This window comes from Heteronotia binoei, chromosome 12 (genome assembly GCF_032191835.1).
Source record: "Heteronotia binoei isolate CCM8104 ecotype False Entrance Well chromosome 12, APGP_CSIRO_Hbin_v1, whole genome shotgun sequence".
NCBI classification, from domain to species: domain Eukaryota; kingdom Metazoa; phylum Chordata; class Lepidosauria; order Squamata; family Gekkonidae; genus Heteronotia; species Heteronotia binoei.
The window spans coordinates 45,502,333-45,519,551 of NC_083234.1; the positions used below are offsets into that span (position 1 = coordinate 45,502,333).

At 38.8% G+C, this 17,219-nt stretch overlaps 2 protein-coding genes across 2 annotated transcripts in view; one reads left to right on the top strand and one right to left on the bottom strand.

Annotated features, from left to right (window-relative positions):
- The first annotated feature begins 327 nt into the window (after window positions 1–327).
- Window positions 328–1,591, top strand: LOC132580191 (heparan sulfate glucosamine 3-O-sulfotransferase 1-like). The gene has a single exon (XM_060250881.1). The coding sequence runs from the start codon at window positions 468–470 to the stop codon at window positions 1,374–1,376; it is 909 nt and encodes a 302-aa protein (XP_060106864.1). The 5' UTR covers window positions 328–467; the 3' UTR covers window positions 1,377–1,591.
- Window positions 1,592–4,944: 3,353 nt separating this feature from the next.
- LOC132580633 (histone H2A.V) overlaps window positions 4,945–17,219 on the bottom strand; it is a 33,077-nt gene continuing 20,802 nt past the window's right edge. The window contains exons 2-5 of the mRNA XM_060251605.1: window positions 11,560–11,637; window positions 8,111–8,224; window positions 6,217–6,346; window positions 4,945–5,276 (exon numbers count right to left, since the gene is read on the bottom strand). Of these exons, the coding sequence (XP_060107588.1) occupies window positions 5,215–5,276; window positions 6,217–6,346; window positions 8,111–8,224; window positions 11,560–11,637 (384 nt within the window). The 3' untranslated portion in view covers window positions 4,945–5,214. The remainder of the gene's footprint in view (window positions 5,277–6,216; window positions 6,347–8,110; window positions 8,225–11,559; window positions 11,638–17,219) is intronic.

A 17,219-nucleotide genomic window follows, 5' to 3' on the forward strand; every position in this document is an offset into this window, starting at 1 on the left:
CTAACACAGAGATTTCAAAAATTCAATAAATTATACAATGCACTCATTTCCAAAGCAATGGGGTTAGGGAAATGTTCAAGACCGTCAGATAGCCATCAGCCCTTGGCTTCAGCTACCACTCCAGATCACCAATAACTATTTCTCTCTCTCTCTCTGTGGAAGCTTGAAAGACCAACAAAGTGACAGTCATTCACAATATTCTTCTTTCTCCAGGTACAGCTGTCGTGAACCAGGCTGTTGATGAGTGGATGCCCTTCTGGCAAGAACTCACTGTAACACTAAGATGGAAAGCCCCAAGAAGCTGTGGACTGTAGGAAAATTTACTTTATGAAAGTCTTCCACATCCAGCAGAGTGAGAAGAGCTTCTTGCAAACAAGCACAGAGATGGAACATCTGCACTAGAGGCGGCACACATAATCCACATCAACACATATTCAGCCATTTCCTATCTCAAGACAGTGTCAGAGATGGGAAAGGCCTGCCTGCTTCTGTTACTTCTGAAGACATGTGGAATTCACACAGAGGAGGAAACAAGGAGCCATCATAGCGGGGACCCTCAGTGGGAAAGAAACAACTCTCAGTTCCCAAGTGAAGTTTGGAAGCAATGCCTACCCCAAAGTATAATTATAGGGGTACGGAAAGGAGGCACAAGAGCCCTACTGGAAATGCTGAGTCTGCACCCTCAGGTGGCAGCTGCTGATTCAGAAATGCATTTCTTTAACCTAGATGAAAATTACAACAAGGGGTTGGGTTGGTACAGGCAACAGATGCCGATTTCACACTCTGGGCAAATCACTATAGAAAAGACGCCAGGCTATTTCTCTTCCTTCAAGGCCCCAGAAAGGATCCATGCGATGGACAGCTCTGTGAAGCTCCTGCTTATTGTCCGGGACCCTGTAGAAAGGCTGGTTTCAGACTACACTCAGATCCTCCACAACCGCAAGGCACAGCACAAGCCCTACCAGTCTTTGGAACAGATCCTCTTGAAGAACGGCCGAGAACTCAACACCAAGTATAAGGCCATGCAGCGTAGCCTCTATGCTGTGTACCTGGCTCGATGGTTAGAATTCTTTCCCAGGACCCAGATTCATATAGTGGATGGAGGTGGCCTGATCCGGGAGCCACTCTCAGAAATGAGCCAAGTAGAGCATTTCTTAGGATTGGAGCCTTACCTAGGCCCAGACAACTTTTATTTCAACCAAACTAAGGGCTTCTACTGCCTGCAGGCCAGAGGGCATCAGCACTGCCTGGACCAATCCAAAGGGCGACCTCATCCTATTATAGATGAACTACTGCTGGAACAACTCTGCACATACTTCAGTGAGCATAATGAGAACTTCTTTGCCATGGTGGGACGGACCTTCAACTGGTGCTGAGCCCTGCCTTGAAGCTTGATGAGATCTTAAGATAGGGACTGATACAGGATGTAGAGTAAGGCCTCTCTGGACAAAGCTTTATATGGTAGAGGTTTATTCCCCTTGCTTTCCAATTAACTGGAAATGGACCACTACCATGGAGAAGAAATTCAGTGGTCTCTGAGTTGCAAGAAAAACAGCACAACAGGAAATAGCTTATACACTAGAGACTTTATCCATCCACCCCAATTGGTTCAGAGCCTTTTAATATGATAGTTAGCTCTTATTTCCAGATCTCACAGCTAGTTAGACAATGAGTTCTTTGTCAGTATCTGGTATTCAGATGCCACATTGTAGGTTATCAGAGATTCAACCCAACTCTCACTGGTATATTTCCAGCAATTTTGGGATGAGCCAAAAGCAAAAAATACAACCCCATTTTGTTTATGCAATAAATGTTTCCTCCTTTTTTCTCTCATACCAAAAGCAACTGTAAGAAACAACATTCAGCTTTATTCACTTCATGCTCACCTCAGGAAATCAAGCTATTCTATTTCCTTTCAACAGAGGGCAGCAGTTCTTCATGCAATAAGATTTATACTGCTCTGTATGATCTGGGCTGCTTAACAGTATACAATATTCTGTAGTGAGAATGACTGCTGAACTGCAGCCCCCTTGACTTTTGCAGCTGGGACACAGGTCTGACAAATTCAGAGATTCTCTGAGGCAGTCTTTACATGGTAGCTCAAATTCCTCATCATAATTCTCATAATTTCTTTTGAGCCTGCCTTTGGCGGGGGAGGGCGGGATACAAAAATAAATTTATTACTATTATTATAAAAAATTGCCATTGTGTTGCATTTGTGGCTGCAAAGCCTATCATGAATAGCCCGTGCATCAGTCTGAGAAGAGAGGGAAAAGACTACATGGGAGAGATTTGGCTACAGCATGTTTGCTCAAGTGTCCAATTAATTGAGGCTTATTCCAATGTTGATTGTGCATGGGATTATGACCTCTTCCAGTGCCTTCTGAGCTTTCTGGGCAGGAAGAACTTGCAGCGGTGCCCTTCCTACCATTAAACTATCTGGTCCTCAGAAGTTGTCTTTTAGTAATGCCAAAGCTTGTTCCAACTGCAGCTGCTCTGAAGATTGCTGCAGCCGGGGCAAAGAACAAATTGCTTTATATTTTTTTGACACACAGTTGTTGCTGAAAACAAGAATAGGGCAGGAAGGTTACAGAATCATTCCACTATTTATGTCCCAACATAAAGGAAATTATAAGCCGCTCTGAGACTGATTAAGAGAGAAGGGTAGGGTATAAATCTAGTCTTCTTCAATGGTAATAAGGCTGTAATTTGTGTACAATTACATGGGAGTAAACACTATTGTATTTGACTGCATAAAGCATTCACAGAATTAGGCCATATACCTAATTTATGCTGTGCATGCACAAGTGGCAGAAGTAAGCTAAAACTTTAGGTGCATGCTTTGAGTATTTCCTTGAACTAAATCACACGGACTACTGGAAGAGAATACCCTAGAACTCCTGTGGATTTAACTGCAGATGTAGCTGCTTCTGTGGAACTCCATTTGCTTCCAGTTTGGCTCTATACCCCTGCCAAACAATACTTTTGTTTGTGGGAAACCAAGTATGATTTCTGCAAAAAGAAGACATGGTAAGAACAAGAGGGAATGGAAAGCTGAAGATGCACCAGTGATTGCTGAAGAATTCTTATGCTTTTACAGTGCATTTCTTCAGAGGATAAAGGTGTAAAGAAGACATCAGAGAAAGACTTCACACCTATTCCTGAAAAACTGACAGGCACTCATTTTCACTGCTTATGACCAATCCAGTCTTACAGGAAAGTAATTCACTTGTGATCTGGCAGTTCTGTGGGTCAAATATCATAGACTGAAGCACTCTGCTCACAAGAAAGTCTTGCAACAGGATTCTGCTCTTCAACACAGAACAAGAATAAAGGACAACTCCTCACACCAATCTTCTCTTCGTAAGGATGCACACCAACATGAGTTTTCCTTTCTTGTTTACTTCTTAGAGAACCAGTCCCTAATAAGCAATGAATTCACTGTTTTTCAGTCTGTCAGAGACAGACTGAAAGTAGGATGCTTATTACTGAAGGCTGGTGACAGACAAGCAGTCTTGTCTGTCTTATAGTTGCTTATTGTTCCGCAGGGTGCCATTCTTGAAACTCAAGTCAATAAATACCGTTTTACAATCTACACTTCCCTAATTGAATATGCCACTTTTCTATCTTATCATCTTGTTATACCACTGCACCTTTTAGTAAAAGAAGTTTCTGAAAACACTGATTAAAGTGATCATTTTTGTTGTCTTGTACAAACCAATAAAAAAATGGGCCATGGGAAGAATATAACTTCTTCTCATCTTAAGTGCCACCACCAGCCTCTGCTTGCTGATTCTGAAATCTTTATCTGTATTCACAAGGTATATCCTTAGTCCTCCTTGACCAGAACCTGGCATACATTTTAAATGATCATTATTATAACAGAAGATAGTGGACAGAAATCTAAGATAGTGAGCAACAGAGATGCAGCTAAAGCCCCACTTTATATGGCCTAATTCATTCAGAAAGTTCCTTCCCAAAACTTCTGACAAGTCTCTAACTTAAAAACTGCATCTCTTATAGTAGTTTTAAGTCAAAGTGCTTCTGGACATTAGTTTCCATATGAAATAATAACTCATGAGTTGATACAGTTATTTATGGACAGACACTGACATGCCAGGGGAACTTGAGCACAAGTATTTATAAAACAAGTCTAATTCTGCCATTATAATGTGTCACCAGTATGCTTGCAATTGTACTGTATGAACTAGCCAGATTAACAACATCTGCAGGAAAATTAATTCAGAGTTTGCTAATATGTATACCCTGCCCCAAAGTTATTATACTGTGTAGGGTCAAACCAGTAATCAAATATCAATAAAGTTGCCACTATAATACTGGTATTGGGTTTTTTCAAACTCTGTTTTTCTGTCGAGATCAACACCATTTAGAAACAAATGGCTGTTAAACACATTAGCATATTTTGAAAAACCCAATACTAGTAATCAAATAACAATAAAGTTGCCATTATAATGGCAGCATCACTAGTGTAGCATTTTGTTGCAGAAGTAATAACTTGGATACATTTAATGGTTTTAATTTATGTACCAGTGCCTTTATAACTACTGAGTAACTGAGAACTATAAATAATTTATAGCACATCTAAGCATTAACTAAAGCAGAAACCAACATGTTATGTACTGGAACATACCTTTTGCTATCTGATACCTCTGTAAAAGTGTTGCATTATTATTAAACTGCACATTCTTCCAGGTTAAATTAAATTCTAGCTGTTGATTCCATATGGCTACCTCAATTACCTAAGTCAAAGAAAAAGGCAACCCAATCATAAATGTGGCAATGTTAAAGACTGCAAATTGGGAAGAGATTTATTTTTTAAAAAAACAATGCTCAACAGGATTTGAAGGCACCAGCTTTATAGCTAAGATATGGAGTCTCGACCACATTGACTTGTCACACCACCAGAATGACACACAAAACAAATTTTGTAAAAAATGGTTTTATCAGTTCCATTTTTGTATAAAACACATGGGAGAAACCTAGCCAATCAACACACAAATTGCTGCCACATAACAAGGTACTTTTTTTTGTCAACTTTGAATCTAAAGAACATACAAATGTTTTAAGTCTACAGTCAATTGTCTATGCTCTTCCATTTAACTATTTTTTAAAAAATTCCACATATCCCCATATTTCTTCTGTCCCAGTTACAGTACAATGACAGGGAGGAAGAGGGCTGTTTAAAACTCTTCTCTATGCAGTTTTCTGCTGTCCCTTCTTTCCAATCAGAGACTTGTGGATGTGAGGAATTACACCTGCAAAGAGAATAATGGATCAGAATTAGCAGTTGACTTTTGGCAGCCATTCACATTGTTACCTTCTTTTCCAGTTCCCTTCACAAGCTAAAAGCACCACATTTTGCAAGCTCTGAGGTGTTCAAGTTATACTCTCAACAGTGCAAATGTCTACCAAAATCCCGTGTGAACACATCACAGAAAGTAACAAGCAGTTGTCTTTCATTTAATGTTAGTTTTTGGGACTGATCTGGCTCTGTCAAAAGAAAATACACAACTGAGAAGAATTACTACACAAACTTAAAAAAACAAAACAAAACAAGATTTTCTTCTCAGGTTAGGTTTTCTTCATGACATGCAGACAACTGGGCTGTGAGGGATGTATCATGAAAATATATCTCTCACTCCCTGATCTACTGTGGTAGCCCTAATTAAAAATAATATTATTTTGTAAAAAGGTGTTCAAGGATTGATGTGCAGGACACTGGTGATGCAAAAAGCATTACCATGAGAGTGACTCTATTTTTCTGTCAAGAGTAACACCATTTAGAAACAAATGGCTGTTTAACATATTAGCATATTTTGAAAAACTCACAGCAAAGAACACATCTCAACCCATTTCTGTCACAAAGCTGCATCTGAAGCAGCGACTTGGAGTCACGTTAATAAGTATGACCATTTATAACTATGTCATACAGTCAAATACAAACAGCAATCATTTACCACAGTTGAGCAGTTTCTCACAGCTAAACCAACTACTGTTCTGTCAAGTAATGAGGGGAATTTTATGCACATCCCAACATACACAAAAATCCAGGAATTAACTAACTTCTCACTTTTTGACAGGATGTTTCAGATTCGCATTTTACCATGTATATACAAGTATACTGTGAAAAACTTCCATTTGATAATCTGTAATCAACAGTAATCTAATCATTTCAGAAATGCTTTGACTACATACCTCCACCGGCAATTGTAGCTTTAATAAGGGAATCCAATTCCTCATCACCACGAATAGCAAGCTGCAAGTGACGAGGAGTGATACGCTTTACCTTGAGATCCTTGGAAGCATTACCTGCCAATTCCAAAACCTGTCAGGAGAAAGGAGAGACTGAAATAGGAAGCTGTTTAAAGGGTACAACTTCATCTGTTTTTGGAAAACAAAGCTTATCTTGTACTATTTGAAACATGGACCTACTTTCTTATACTGAGATACTAAAATAATTTTAGGCCTCTAGAACAAATATCTAGAATAATTTTAGGCCTCTAGAACAAATATCTATCTTAAAGGTTCAAGATGATATATTACAGCTGCTACAAACATATTAACCATGCAGTGAGCTTGTTGCATAATAGATTCTGATTGAGTAAAATAGTAAAACAACAGAATAACACATTACAATTTGCAATGGAAGACACAGTTAGACAGAACAAATACTGAGTACTACTCCCTATCGGTACAGTTCCAAAGATGAGACCATGCCAGGGGGAGAAAGCAAGGAGAAGAACAGGGGTTTAAATTTTGCCTGATGAAGTTTTGCCAGCTGAAACCACCACCCTTTACTTTTAGCCCTTAAAGGAAAACAGACAGGCAGAACTGCCTCTCTTCTCCTTTTGATGCTAACAAGTGGGGGAGGATTTTGTTTTGAATGGCAAAACCCAATGGAGGAAAAATTAATCTCATCCCTCACCAGCCCACATCTGAATTAGCATAGCTTCTAAAAGCATTTTTATTTCAGTCCTTTTATTGGCTTTTGGAATCAAAACATATACACTAGAATACATCTACAACTACAATTTACTATAAATGTTCTGTTTAACATTAAATATCATGATTTTATAAAATTAATTTTCCTGGTGTGTGTTTTAAAATGACATTTCTCCTTTGCTCCAACAGGTACCCAGAAAACTTAATGCTGCCTATTGAAAACTTGATTATTTAGTGACACTTAGTAACATGAAATACTTGAATGTACCACTATAAAATAAAAGTTACATCCTAAGTTAATCAATAAATAACATGATTAGTTTCAAAATAAATAAGATACATTTAAGTAACTGTTTGGGTTTACTTGCCTCTTCTGATTTAATTTTATTTTTAGGTTTAAATTAACTTCAGTGTTATTCTGAATAAAAATTTTTAAAAACTATTTTCTTTCTAGGGAAAAAGTTTCTTTCCTTTCCCCAAAGAATTTCTTTATAGCCAAAGATGTCAGAGGTCTTAGAGGACAAAGATTGACTTCACAGGCTGGATAATAGGGCTCTGCTCATAGTACAATGGATCCTATGCTTAGAACTGTAAAGTGTCTTCTCTAGGTTAAATTGGCTGGTGATCCTGAAGGAAGTTCTGCCTTCTCCTGAAGTGCACAAGATAGTTTATTCTGTTGAGAGGTATGATAGTTGTTTACTTAGTCAGATGGAAAGAAAAGATTCCCTAATAGTTTTACAAAAAAACTTTTATTCAGAAACATTAAAGTTAATTTAAACCTAAAAATGAGATTAAACCAGAAGGGGCAAGTAAAAGCAGCTAAAAAACAGAAGTCTACCTGTTTTTGAAACCTGAAGTTATGGTCAGTAAAAAAAGAAAAACAGAAAAAAGCTTTCCCTCACTCTGTTGTAGGTCAAGCAGTTGTGATTACTGTCATAATTCAATATGGCATTGTTGGCTTCATGGAATATTTGGTGAGTCATTTACCTTTTGTATCAAGCCTGATTAAAGAGAAGGTATACAAACAACCCATACTAGAGTTTATTAGCTATTAAGGATCAAACAATTATTTGATCCAGGTTTTAAGGAAAAAAGATCAGCTGAACGATGGAACTTCTGAAGTGCCAGCAGGGCTCCAGATTATTACCTCAGCAGTAAGGTACTCAAGAATTGCAGCACTGTACACAGCAGCTGTAGCACCAACCCGTCCATGGCTTGTGGTGCGAGTCTTCAAGTGTCTATGGATACGGCCCACTGGGAACTGAAAGAAGACAGACCTGTTCAGCATTTATGGTCAGAGCCTACTACAAGGTCTGAACAGTGAATCTGTGAACCTTTTATAGAGAAAATGATACACTTAATATGGTAATCTTCCCTATAAGTAATTTGTAGTTAGGACCTGAACTATAGTTTTTACAGACCAGTCAATGAAGAAGACTCTGAATCTCAGAGTGGCTCACAATCTCCTTTACCTTCCTCCCCCACAACCGACACCCTGTGAGGTGGGTGGGACTGGAGAGGGCTCTCACAGCAGCTGCCCTTTCAAGGACAACCTCTGCCAGAGCTATGGTTGACCCAAGGCCATTCCAGCAGGTGCAAGTGAAGGAGTGGGGAATCAAACCTGGTTCTCCCAGATAATAGTCCGCACACTTAACCACTACACCAAACTGGCTCTCCAGTGCCAAGTGATGCACTGTTGTTGTTACTGCCTATGCTTTCCTAAAACTAAGATCAGAAAAGAATGGCTGTAAAAATTTCAGTCTTTCTTAGAGCCCAGGGTTGCCTGACAGCAGGGCTATCAATAATGATGGCCAATCCAACATTGACCTCTAAGAGATTAATCACAGTGCTAAAAAAGATTGTGTGCCATTACTCTAAGGCACATAATAATTTCCATAGAGCTACGTACTATGTTAAATTAATATATTTCCAATGAAATTCAACAAGTAGTTATTGAAGTTTCATAAGCTGGTGAAAATAAGTAATACTGATGCAGTCTTTAGAGAATTATAATGAATAGTAACAGATACACTATTCATTTTCTGTAATGTGATAAACATATTCCTTCCCAAGAAGAAAGTGTTTCAGCAAAAATCCGGATTTTGTTAACCTATCTATACATCTCTATTCTTATCTGGAGCAGGACAATTTTAACATCTGAAGGAAGTCCCCTAGTTGGACAATAGGCTTTGTTCCAGGGGAATAGGACTTCCTTCTGTGACAAACCAAAGGAATCTTTAACAACAACAGTAACTCCTTAACACAAACTAATAGAAGAAAGAAAACAACAGTTTAACAGTGAAAAGTAAAAGCAGCCACTCTCCATACAGAGAATAGATACTGGCATTAAGGAGACCCTTCAAGACACTGAAGAAAGCCAGATGCAATCCAGGTTTTTAGGGTACCTGCCAATGATATGGGTAGATCAGGCAGTTCCCCAACACAATGCAGCGGTAAGCTAAACTCCCTAGGAAGGGGGGGATCTCTGAAATTTACAAAACCTACTGTACTGATGGAGAGTCCTTAAAGAGCCTAACTACGGTTACAAATTATGGACACCCTACAGTGCCTTCCTTTGAAAAGCTGCATCCGCTGAAGATCAGGTGTTCACTTGATAGTGTTTTCCATACATATGGACTGGTGGCAAGGTTGTGGCTCTACAGACATCTGCCAGTGAATATGGCCCACTAAAGTAGTAGCAGCCCAAATTAAATGGGCATTAATCTACACTAGAACCTATTCCACACCTGGCTGACTTCTTCCAGCTCCAGCATCTTTTCTGCAAGGGCCAGATGAAAAAGGCCTGCAGTCTGGCAGTTGCTGCAGCTTGGACACCCCAGTAAGCAATCAGACCACCCCTCATGAATTTCCCCCAAATCTAGGGCAATCAAAATAGGAGTATTATAAAAACAAAACACTGCCTGGCCTACTATGCCTAACTATGGAAAGGGAGCAGAGAAAAGGGGGGGGGGAGGAGGAGACATCTCAGCTATTCCTTTGGTTTTTTGGGTTTTTTTAAACTACCAATTCATTTTTTTAAAAGCTGTTACTAAGCTGGCTTGGGAGAGCTCAAGGTAATAAATAAACTGGCTAAGAAGAGAAAATTTTCCATGGAAATTGGCCATTTGTTGCTGCTCTTTTTCCTAGAAATTCTTCTCTTGACTGAAAAACATAGTTAAGACCAGTAAAGAATAAGCCCACTACAATTTAACTAGTTATAAAACACTGATGTATGCTAATAAAATACAAATTGAAGTCTGTCAGGAATCACAAGGTGGTGATGGGGGAAGCACAACAGTACTATTTACTGCTCAACTACACAAGTTGCTTCTTGTTCACTGGGCCCTGAACTTCAGCCATCTTATATTATTATAACAACAGTTCTTCTAACTGCTGGAGGAAACTAATCTAGCACTGGACTTGAACAGTACATTATAGGGAGCTAGGGAGGGGAGACAGAATTTCACAGCATGCACCCTAATTTTGTTTTCAGTCCCGATTGCAAGACAGTTAAAACAGTACAAAAGAGCAAAGCTCTGCTTTCTTTATAACTGAAAAAGTCTTTGTGCGTGTTTGCAATTAGATAGATGCTTGACTCCAGACTATTCTACCCTTCCTTCATGACAATGTACATGGGATCCTGACAACAACCCTGAGACATAATTCAGGACAACAGAGAGTGTCTGGCATCATTGCTGCTAGAATAGTAGTTGCTAAATTTTAGAAGCAAAGAAACATTTGTATTCATAAGGCTTTTTCTGGATAAAGTCAATTTTTAAAAAATCTGCATACAATTATCAGCTGTACAAAAAATGAGGATTTTTTTCAAGCACTGATCTCAATTGGAAGTCATGGGGTGCTAGCAAACAATGTAATCTTTTTGTAGCTTTCCTCAGAGGTTGCTACATACACACCCACCCACCCACCCCTCTTGAAAAAAGGCACCCATTCCTTTCCTTTAATGACGACTTGTAAAAGGTATTTTAGGTTAAGAATCTGAAATAAAAGAAAAATGAATAAAATAGGGAGAAAAAGAAGAGCCCAAGGTCACTCAAGGCAGATTCAGATTTGAACCTGCTCCTCCCAACACTGTATGCAGTCATGACACCATCCCAACACATTTCCTCCAGTCCTAATTACTTCCTTAACTGGGATTCTTGGTTTCACAGTGGCAAGAGTCTTTAGAAGCTTACAGTATCTTCGACTGGCAGAGAGGGTGAATTAAGGTTAGGGGATGCATGTCATCAACCCCCCCCCCCCCGCAACTGCTAGGGACTTTAGCAGACCAATTTTCCCTCCATGCTTCTATTAGCTGACATTAAAATAGATGTTTTTTATTTACAAGCTTTTTTTTTTGCATACTTGGGGAGTCCACCATTTAATGGAGAAACCTGTGTTTTGTTACTCTGCTAATAACAGTGAGCACTGCTATTAACTCCCAGATTTACCTGGGAGTTAAAGGAAGACTTATGAATCAGAACCTCCTGTTTATGCAAACTTCTAGTTATATAAAGCAGAGCATACAATGTTACAATTGTTGTAAAAACAATGTAGCAATACTGCTCAAGAAATTTGAATAAAATCTGACTGTATTACCTGAAGTCCAGCTCTTTGTGAGCGAGACACTGCTTTCGCCTTGGCCTTTCCACTGTCCTTGCCAGCCTTGCCTCCAGCCTAAAAACACACACACACACAAAGTTTATATGTTAAGACATTAGTCAGACAGAGAAGACATTCCAAAACTAAGGATCCAATGTGTAAGGGGGGAGGGGGAAAATTCTGCTCAATTTTAACAGCCACACTTCTACAAACTTAAAACATGAAATCATCATATGCAGTCTTTAGGGACTATTTCAGATTCAAAAATGCTCTTAAAGGAATGTACCCCAAATTTCTTATCAAAACAAGAGAATTAAGGCAAGACTATTTCAAAAGAACCCAGACATTACATATTTATATGTACTTACCAGCAAAACCAGGCAGTACATAACTTGAATATAGATACATGTTAGGGTTTACTTTCAACTGTACCATAGAATAGATTTCACCTTCAGTTTCATGTATTAAAAAAAACTATTTTAGGATTTTGCTAATGAATTTTAATCGGATCTAAATTTCACAGCATATAAATTACCTAATGCAATTTGTCTAGCAAGTTAAATTTAGCTTGCTAACACCAAGATGTTCAAAAATCTATGATCTGTATATTTCTTACAATACTTATCAAAAAAGCTCATCATTGTAATGTGATAAAAATACAAACAAAAGTGATTAGAAATGGTTCATACACATGAGTTCACTGCTTATTTTGTAAGTGCATTAATTTCCATGTACAAGGTCATGAGGATCATTTCCATAATCATGGCAGTCACAGAAACATCAGTGCCATGATGTAAATAGCAGTTGCTGGTTGTATACACATATAGCCTGTGTTCACGCAGCACATCTACATGGTTTTATACTCAGTACATAAGAACATAAGAGAAGCCATGTTGGATCAGGCCAATGGCCCATCCAGTCCAACACTCTGTGTCACACAGTGGCCAAAAAATTATATATATATATATACACACACACACACATACACACTGTGGCTAATAGCCACTGATGGACCTCTGCTCCATATTTTTATCGAAACCCCTCTTGAAGGTGGCTATGCTTGTGGCCGCCACCACCTCCTGTGGCAGTGAATTCCACATGTTAATCACCCTTTTGGTGAAGAAGTACTTCCTTTTATCCGTTTTAACCTGTCTGCTCAGCAATTTCATCGAATGCCCACGAGTTCTTGTATTGTGAGAAAGGGAGAAAAGTACTTCTTTTTTTTTTTATAATTTAAATTTTATTGAAAAAAGAAGGAATTTTTTACAAATAACATTCCCTATCATAGGGAATCACAACAAAAACTTTGTATGAACCGTCACATCAGATATTTCTAGTTAGCATTTGGATGCAAATACAACAAATGCTGTATAAATGCCAGTAGGTCATTAGGCTGAGGGTTACAGACAGTCAAAGGTTAATAAATCATAAAGTTCAAATATTTAGCCGGTAGTTTCCCAAATATGGTATCAGCACTATTCACGTACTCAAGGAAGTAAAACCATTTTTGTAAGAACCAGTCACCCGCCCTTACATTGTCTAGCAATATTATAGTTGTTATCATCTTGTCATGGATTAGTACATCCCACACCTTGTTACACCAATTCTGGAGTGGGGGGCAATTAGGTTGTTTCCAATAAGTGGCTATAGTTATCTTACCAGCAAGTAAAAGTAATGCGACTAGTTCCTGCTTTAAGGTAGAAAGCTCCTGGTCAGGCCATAGATTTAATAGAACCACTGCGGGCGTAAATGGAATACTAACCCCTATTATTTTCGATATTATTTCCAGGATAGATTTCCAGAATTTATTTACCATCGGACATTCCCACCAACAGTGGACGAATGTACCCAGTTGACCGCAACCTTTCCAACATAATGGATCAGCCTTTGCCTTGCCCTTAAAAAGTCTATGGGGAGTCGCATACCATCTTGCGAATATTTTATAATTTTGAAGTCGAAAATAAAGTGATTTGGATTTAAATAAAGGAGATAACCAGAGCTTACTCCATTGGTCGTCATTTATTGAAATTAGACAGTCTTTTTGCCAATTGTTTTGCTGGTTGGAGGAGCAGTTCCAAATATTTTGATTTAAAAGGGTATATAGCAAAGAAATAACACCTTTAATAGAGGAGATGCCTTTTTTTATCAGTTTCTCAACCGGGTTTAGTGGTCTGTTGTGCATTACAATAGGTATTACTTGATGCAATGCATGGTGCACCTGAAGATACTGAAACCACGGAATAGAGGCCTTGATTTTATTTTCCAATTGAGGGTGAGAACACAATTTCCCATTGATTGTAATATCCGTGAGTTTAAAAATGTTATTCTCCCTCCAAATTCTAAATTGAGTCTTGTCTCTACCCGGGGGGAACCAAGATTGGCCTAGGAATGCCATTACTGGTGATGAAGCTGGAGAGATAACATTCCTCCATTGGTCCCAAAGCTGTAGGGTGAACTTCAGAAAAGGGTTTGAGATGGTATACTCTCTTCTGTCTGCTCTCGAGCACCAAATGAACTCATGTGAGAGTAAGTTAGGTATGCTAGCCTTTTCAATTTGTACCCATGCCGGGTTAGAGTATGGGGAAGCATATAAAACAATAACTCTCAATTGTGCGGCCAAAAAGTATTTATCCACTAGTGGAACAGCCAGACCTCCCATATTATAGGGTTTAGCCAACAGCGATAGAGCAATTCTAGGTTTACGGTTGCTCCACAGAAAGGATGACCAGAGCGATTGCCATTTGGAGAGTTCTTTTTTGGGTACCGGAATTGGTAAGTTTTGAAATAAAAACAGCAACCGCGGTAATAAAAAAGATTTAAGGAGATCAATTTTCTCTAGTAATGAAAAGTTTAATTTAGACCATTCTCTTAAAGTATCGGCCATAGAGCTGCAAAGGGGACCATAATTGGCTTGATATAGTTTTTCCAAGTGTAATGGGATCTGAATACCAAGGTGTCTCCATGTTTTGGTTACCCATTTGAAGGGTTGAGAAGTTTTAATCTGTACCTGGAGACTTGTGGGGAGGTTAATGGGATAAATTTCTGACTTGGTAAAATTAATAGAAAAGCCAGAGTGGTTACTAAATTTATCTAAATTAGTTCTGAGGTGCCTTAAAGAAGAAAGGGGGTTAGTTAAATAGAAAACCATATCGTCGGCAAAAAGACTTATTTTGTATTCAGACTTATCAATTTGGATGCCGGAAATTTCTGGGGAGTTCCTAATAAGCGAGGCAAAGGGCTCTACGGAAAGAGCAAATAATAATGGGGACAAGGGACATCCCTGACGGGTGCCTCTAAATAAATATAATTCCTCCGATCTGAAGGAGTTTGTAAGTATTTGAGTCGATGGGGCACTGTATATTGCAGTTATTGCTCTAAGGAAACCTGGGCCAAAATTCATAAATTGCAATAAAGTTTTTAAATAGTTAGTCTCCACCTTATCGAATGCCTTCTCGGCGTCTAACGAAAGAATCAAAGAGGGGGACGTGTTCAATTTTGCCCAATGTATCAAATTTAGAGATTTGCGGATGTTGTCCGTAATGGAACGGCCAGGTATGAATCCTGCTTGGTCAGGGTGTATATAGTGTGTGATGATTTTTTTTAACCGTTCCGCTAATAAAGTTGAAAAAATTTTGAAGTCGTGGTTTAGAACTGAAATGGGGCGATAAGAAGCCGGATTGAGCTTGTCCTTGCCCTGTTTGGGGATAAGAATCATTCGGGACTCCAACCAACTGGGGGGTAGCTTCCCTTCCTTCAAGACTGTATTGCAAGTTTCAAGGAGGGGGTTCAATAATGAGGATTTAAACAATTTATAAAATTCTGATGGGAAGCCATCCCTACCGGTGGCTTTATTGTTTTTAACTTTTGAAAGAACTGCAGTCAGCTCCGTCAAATTAAAAGGTCTGTCCAGAAATTCTGCATGATCAGTTGTAAGAATGGAGTTGAAATTAATAGATCTTAAATGTTTCAATATTCTGACAACTGGGATTTCCAGATTCATAGAGATTTTTGTAATATTCAAAAAAACCCCTTGAAATTTCCTTCAACGAAGAATGAAGGACTCCTTTGGAGTCACGTATAGCATGAATAGGGTTTGAGGATTTATTTTGTGCTATACGGAATTTCAAGAATCTGATTGATTTGGAGGACTTAGTTATATATCTTTGCTTAAGATACATGCATTTCTTCTGAACAGAGGAAGACTCTAGAAGCTCTAATTGCTTCCTTACTTGATCTAATTTTCTTAAAGTTTTTTTCCCCCAAAATTTCTGGTGCTTGTTTTGGAGCTCTGCAATACGTAAGGTCAGGTCAGTGATGGTTTTCCTACGAGCTTTATTGCATGCTGAGGAAAGGGAAATGAGATTGCCTCTCATAACCGCTTTGAAAGTGTCCCAAACAATCGTCTGGGGAACCCCACAGTTGGCATTGAGGTCAAAATACGTCTGTATTTGCTTCTCTATCCTCAGACGAGCCTCTTCATTAGACAATAACAGTTTATTCAAAGACCAGTTGGGTCCCTTCCCATCAGAATCCTGGGCTAGTATTTCACATTCCACCAAAGAATGATCCGAGATATTCCTAATGTCAATATCTGCATTCACAATACTATTGATTATTGACTGTGATACAAGTAGGAAGTCGATTCTCGAATAAGAGTCGTGTACCGGTGAGAAAAAAGAATAGTCTCTCACCGTAGGGTGTAGATTACGCCAGGTATCAACTAACTTAAATTTACTAAGAAGCGTACCTAGGGCTGGAGAATAGGGGGTATGTCTCTTGACAGATCCATGCTGGTTTGATTTATCTAATAAAGGATCTATCACCAAATTAAGGTCCCCACCAATCAGTACATTGCCTTCTTGGAAGTTTTGCAGCTCCAAGAACGCATTCTCAAGAAGGTCAATCTGTCCAGAATTTGGGGCATAAATTGAGGCGATTGTAGTAGGTACCCCATCTAGTGTCCCTTTGACGAATAAAAATCTTCCCTTAGGGTCTAGCTTTGTTTGAGAGCAGACAAAAGGAGTGTGTTTTGAAATTAGTATAGCTACCCCTCTCGCTTTCGAGGTACCTGGAGCCTGGAAGGATTGGACAAACCACCGCGATTTAAGGATATGGATCTTTTTTTCCTTGATGTGAGTTTCCTGTAAACATACAATATTGAGTTTTTTCTTTTCCAAATAATTAGAGATGCGTTTACGTTTTATAGGATTTTTAAACCCCCTACAATTCCATGAGGCTATTTTGATGTGACCAGCCATCTAACCATACAAAACTAACCTGGGTCAAAAAGCCCAACTCTTAACAAACAGTTAATACAAAAAGGGAAACACAAAAATATTCCAAATTTTCCCTACCCCCCCCCCCCAACTTAAATAGAGAGGGTTTCAAAGAGGTTAAATAAGTAATGAGTCCAAATACACTCTCACCCTCTATTCTGGGTTCAAAAGCACCCAACACCTAAATATTAAAAGAACCAGGCAATGCACCCAAATAAAAAGGGCTTCACCCAACAGTTAAATTATATATATAACAAGAAACACAACTCCCCCACTTCAGAGGAGTAGTTTCACCAACCCCCAATGTTAGGAGAACAAGGGAGAAGTACGCAAGGTACTCCCTTAACGTGAAACTGCTTAACTCCAACTGGGGAGCAATAA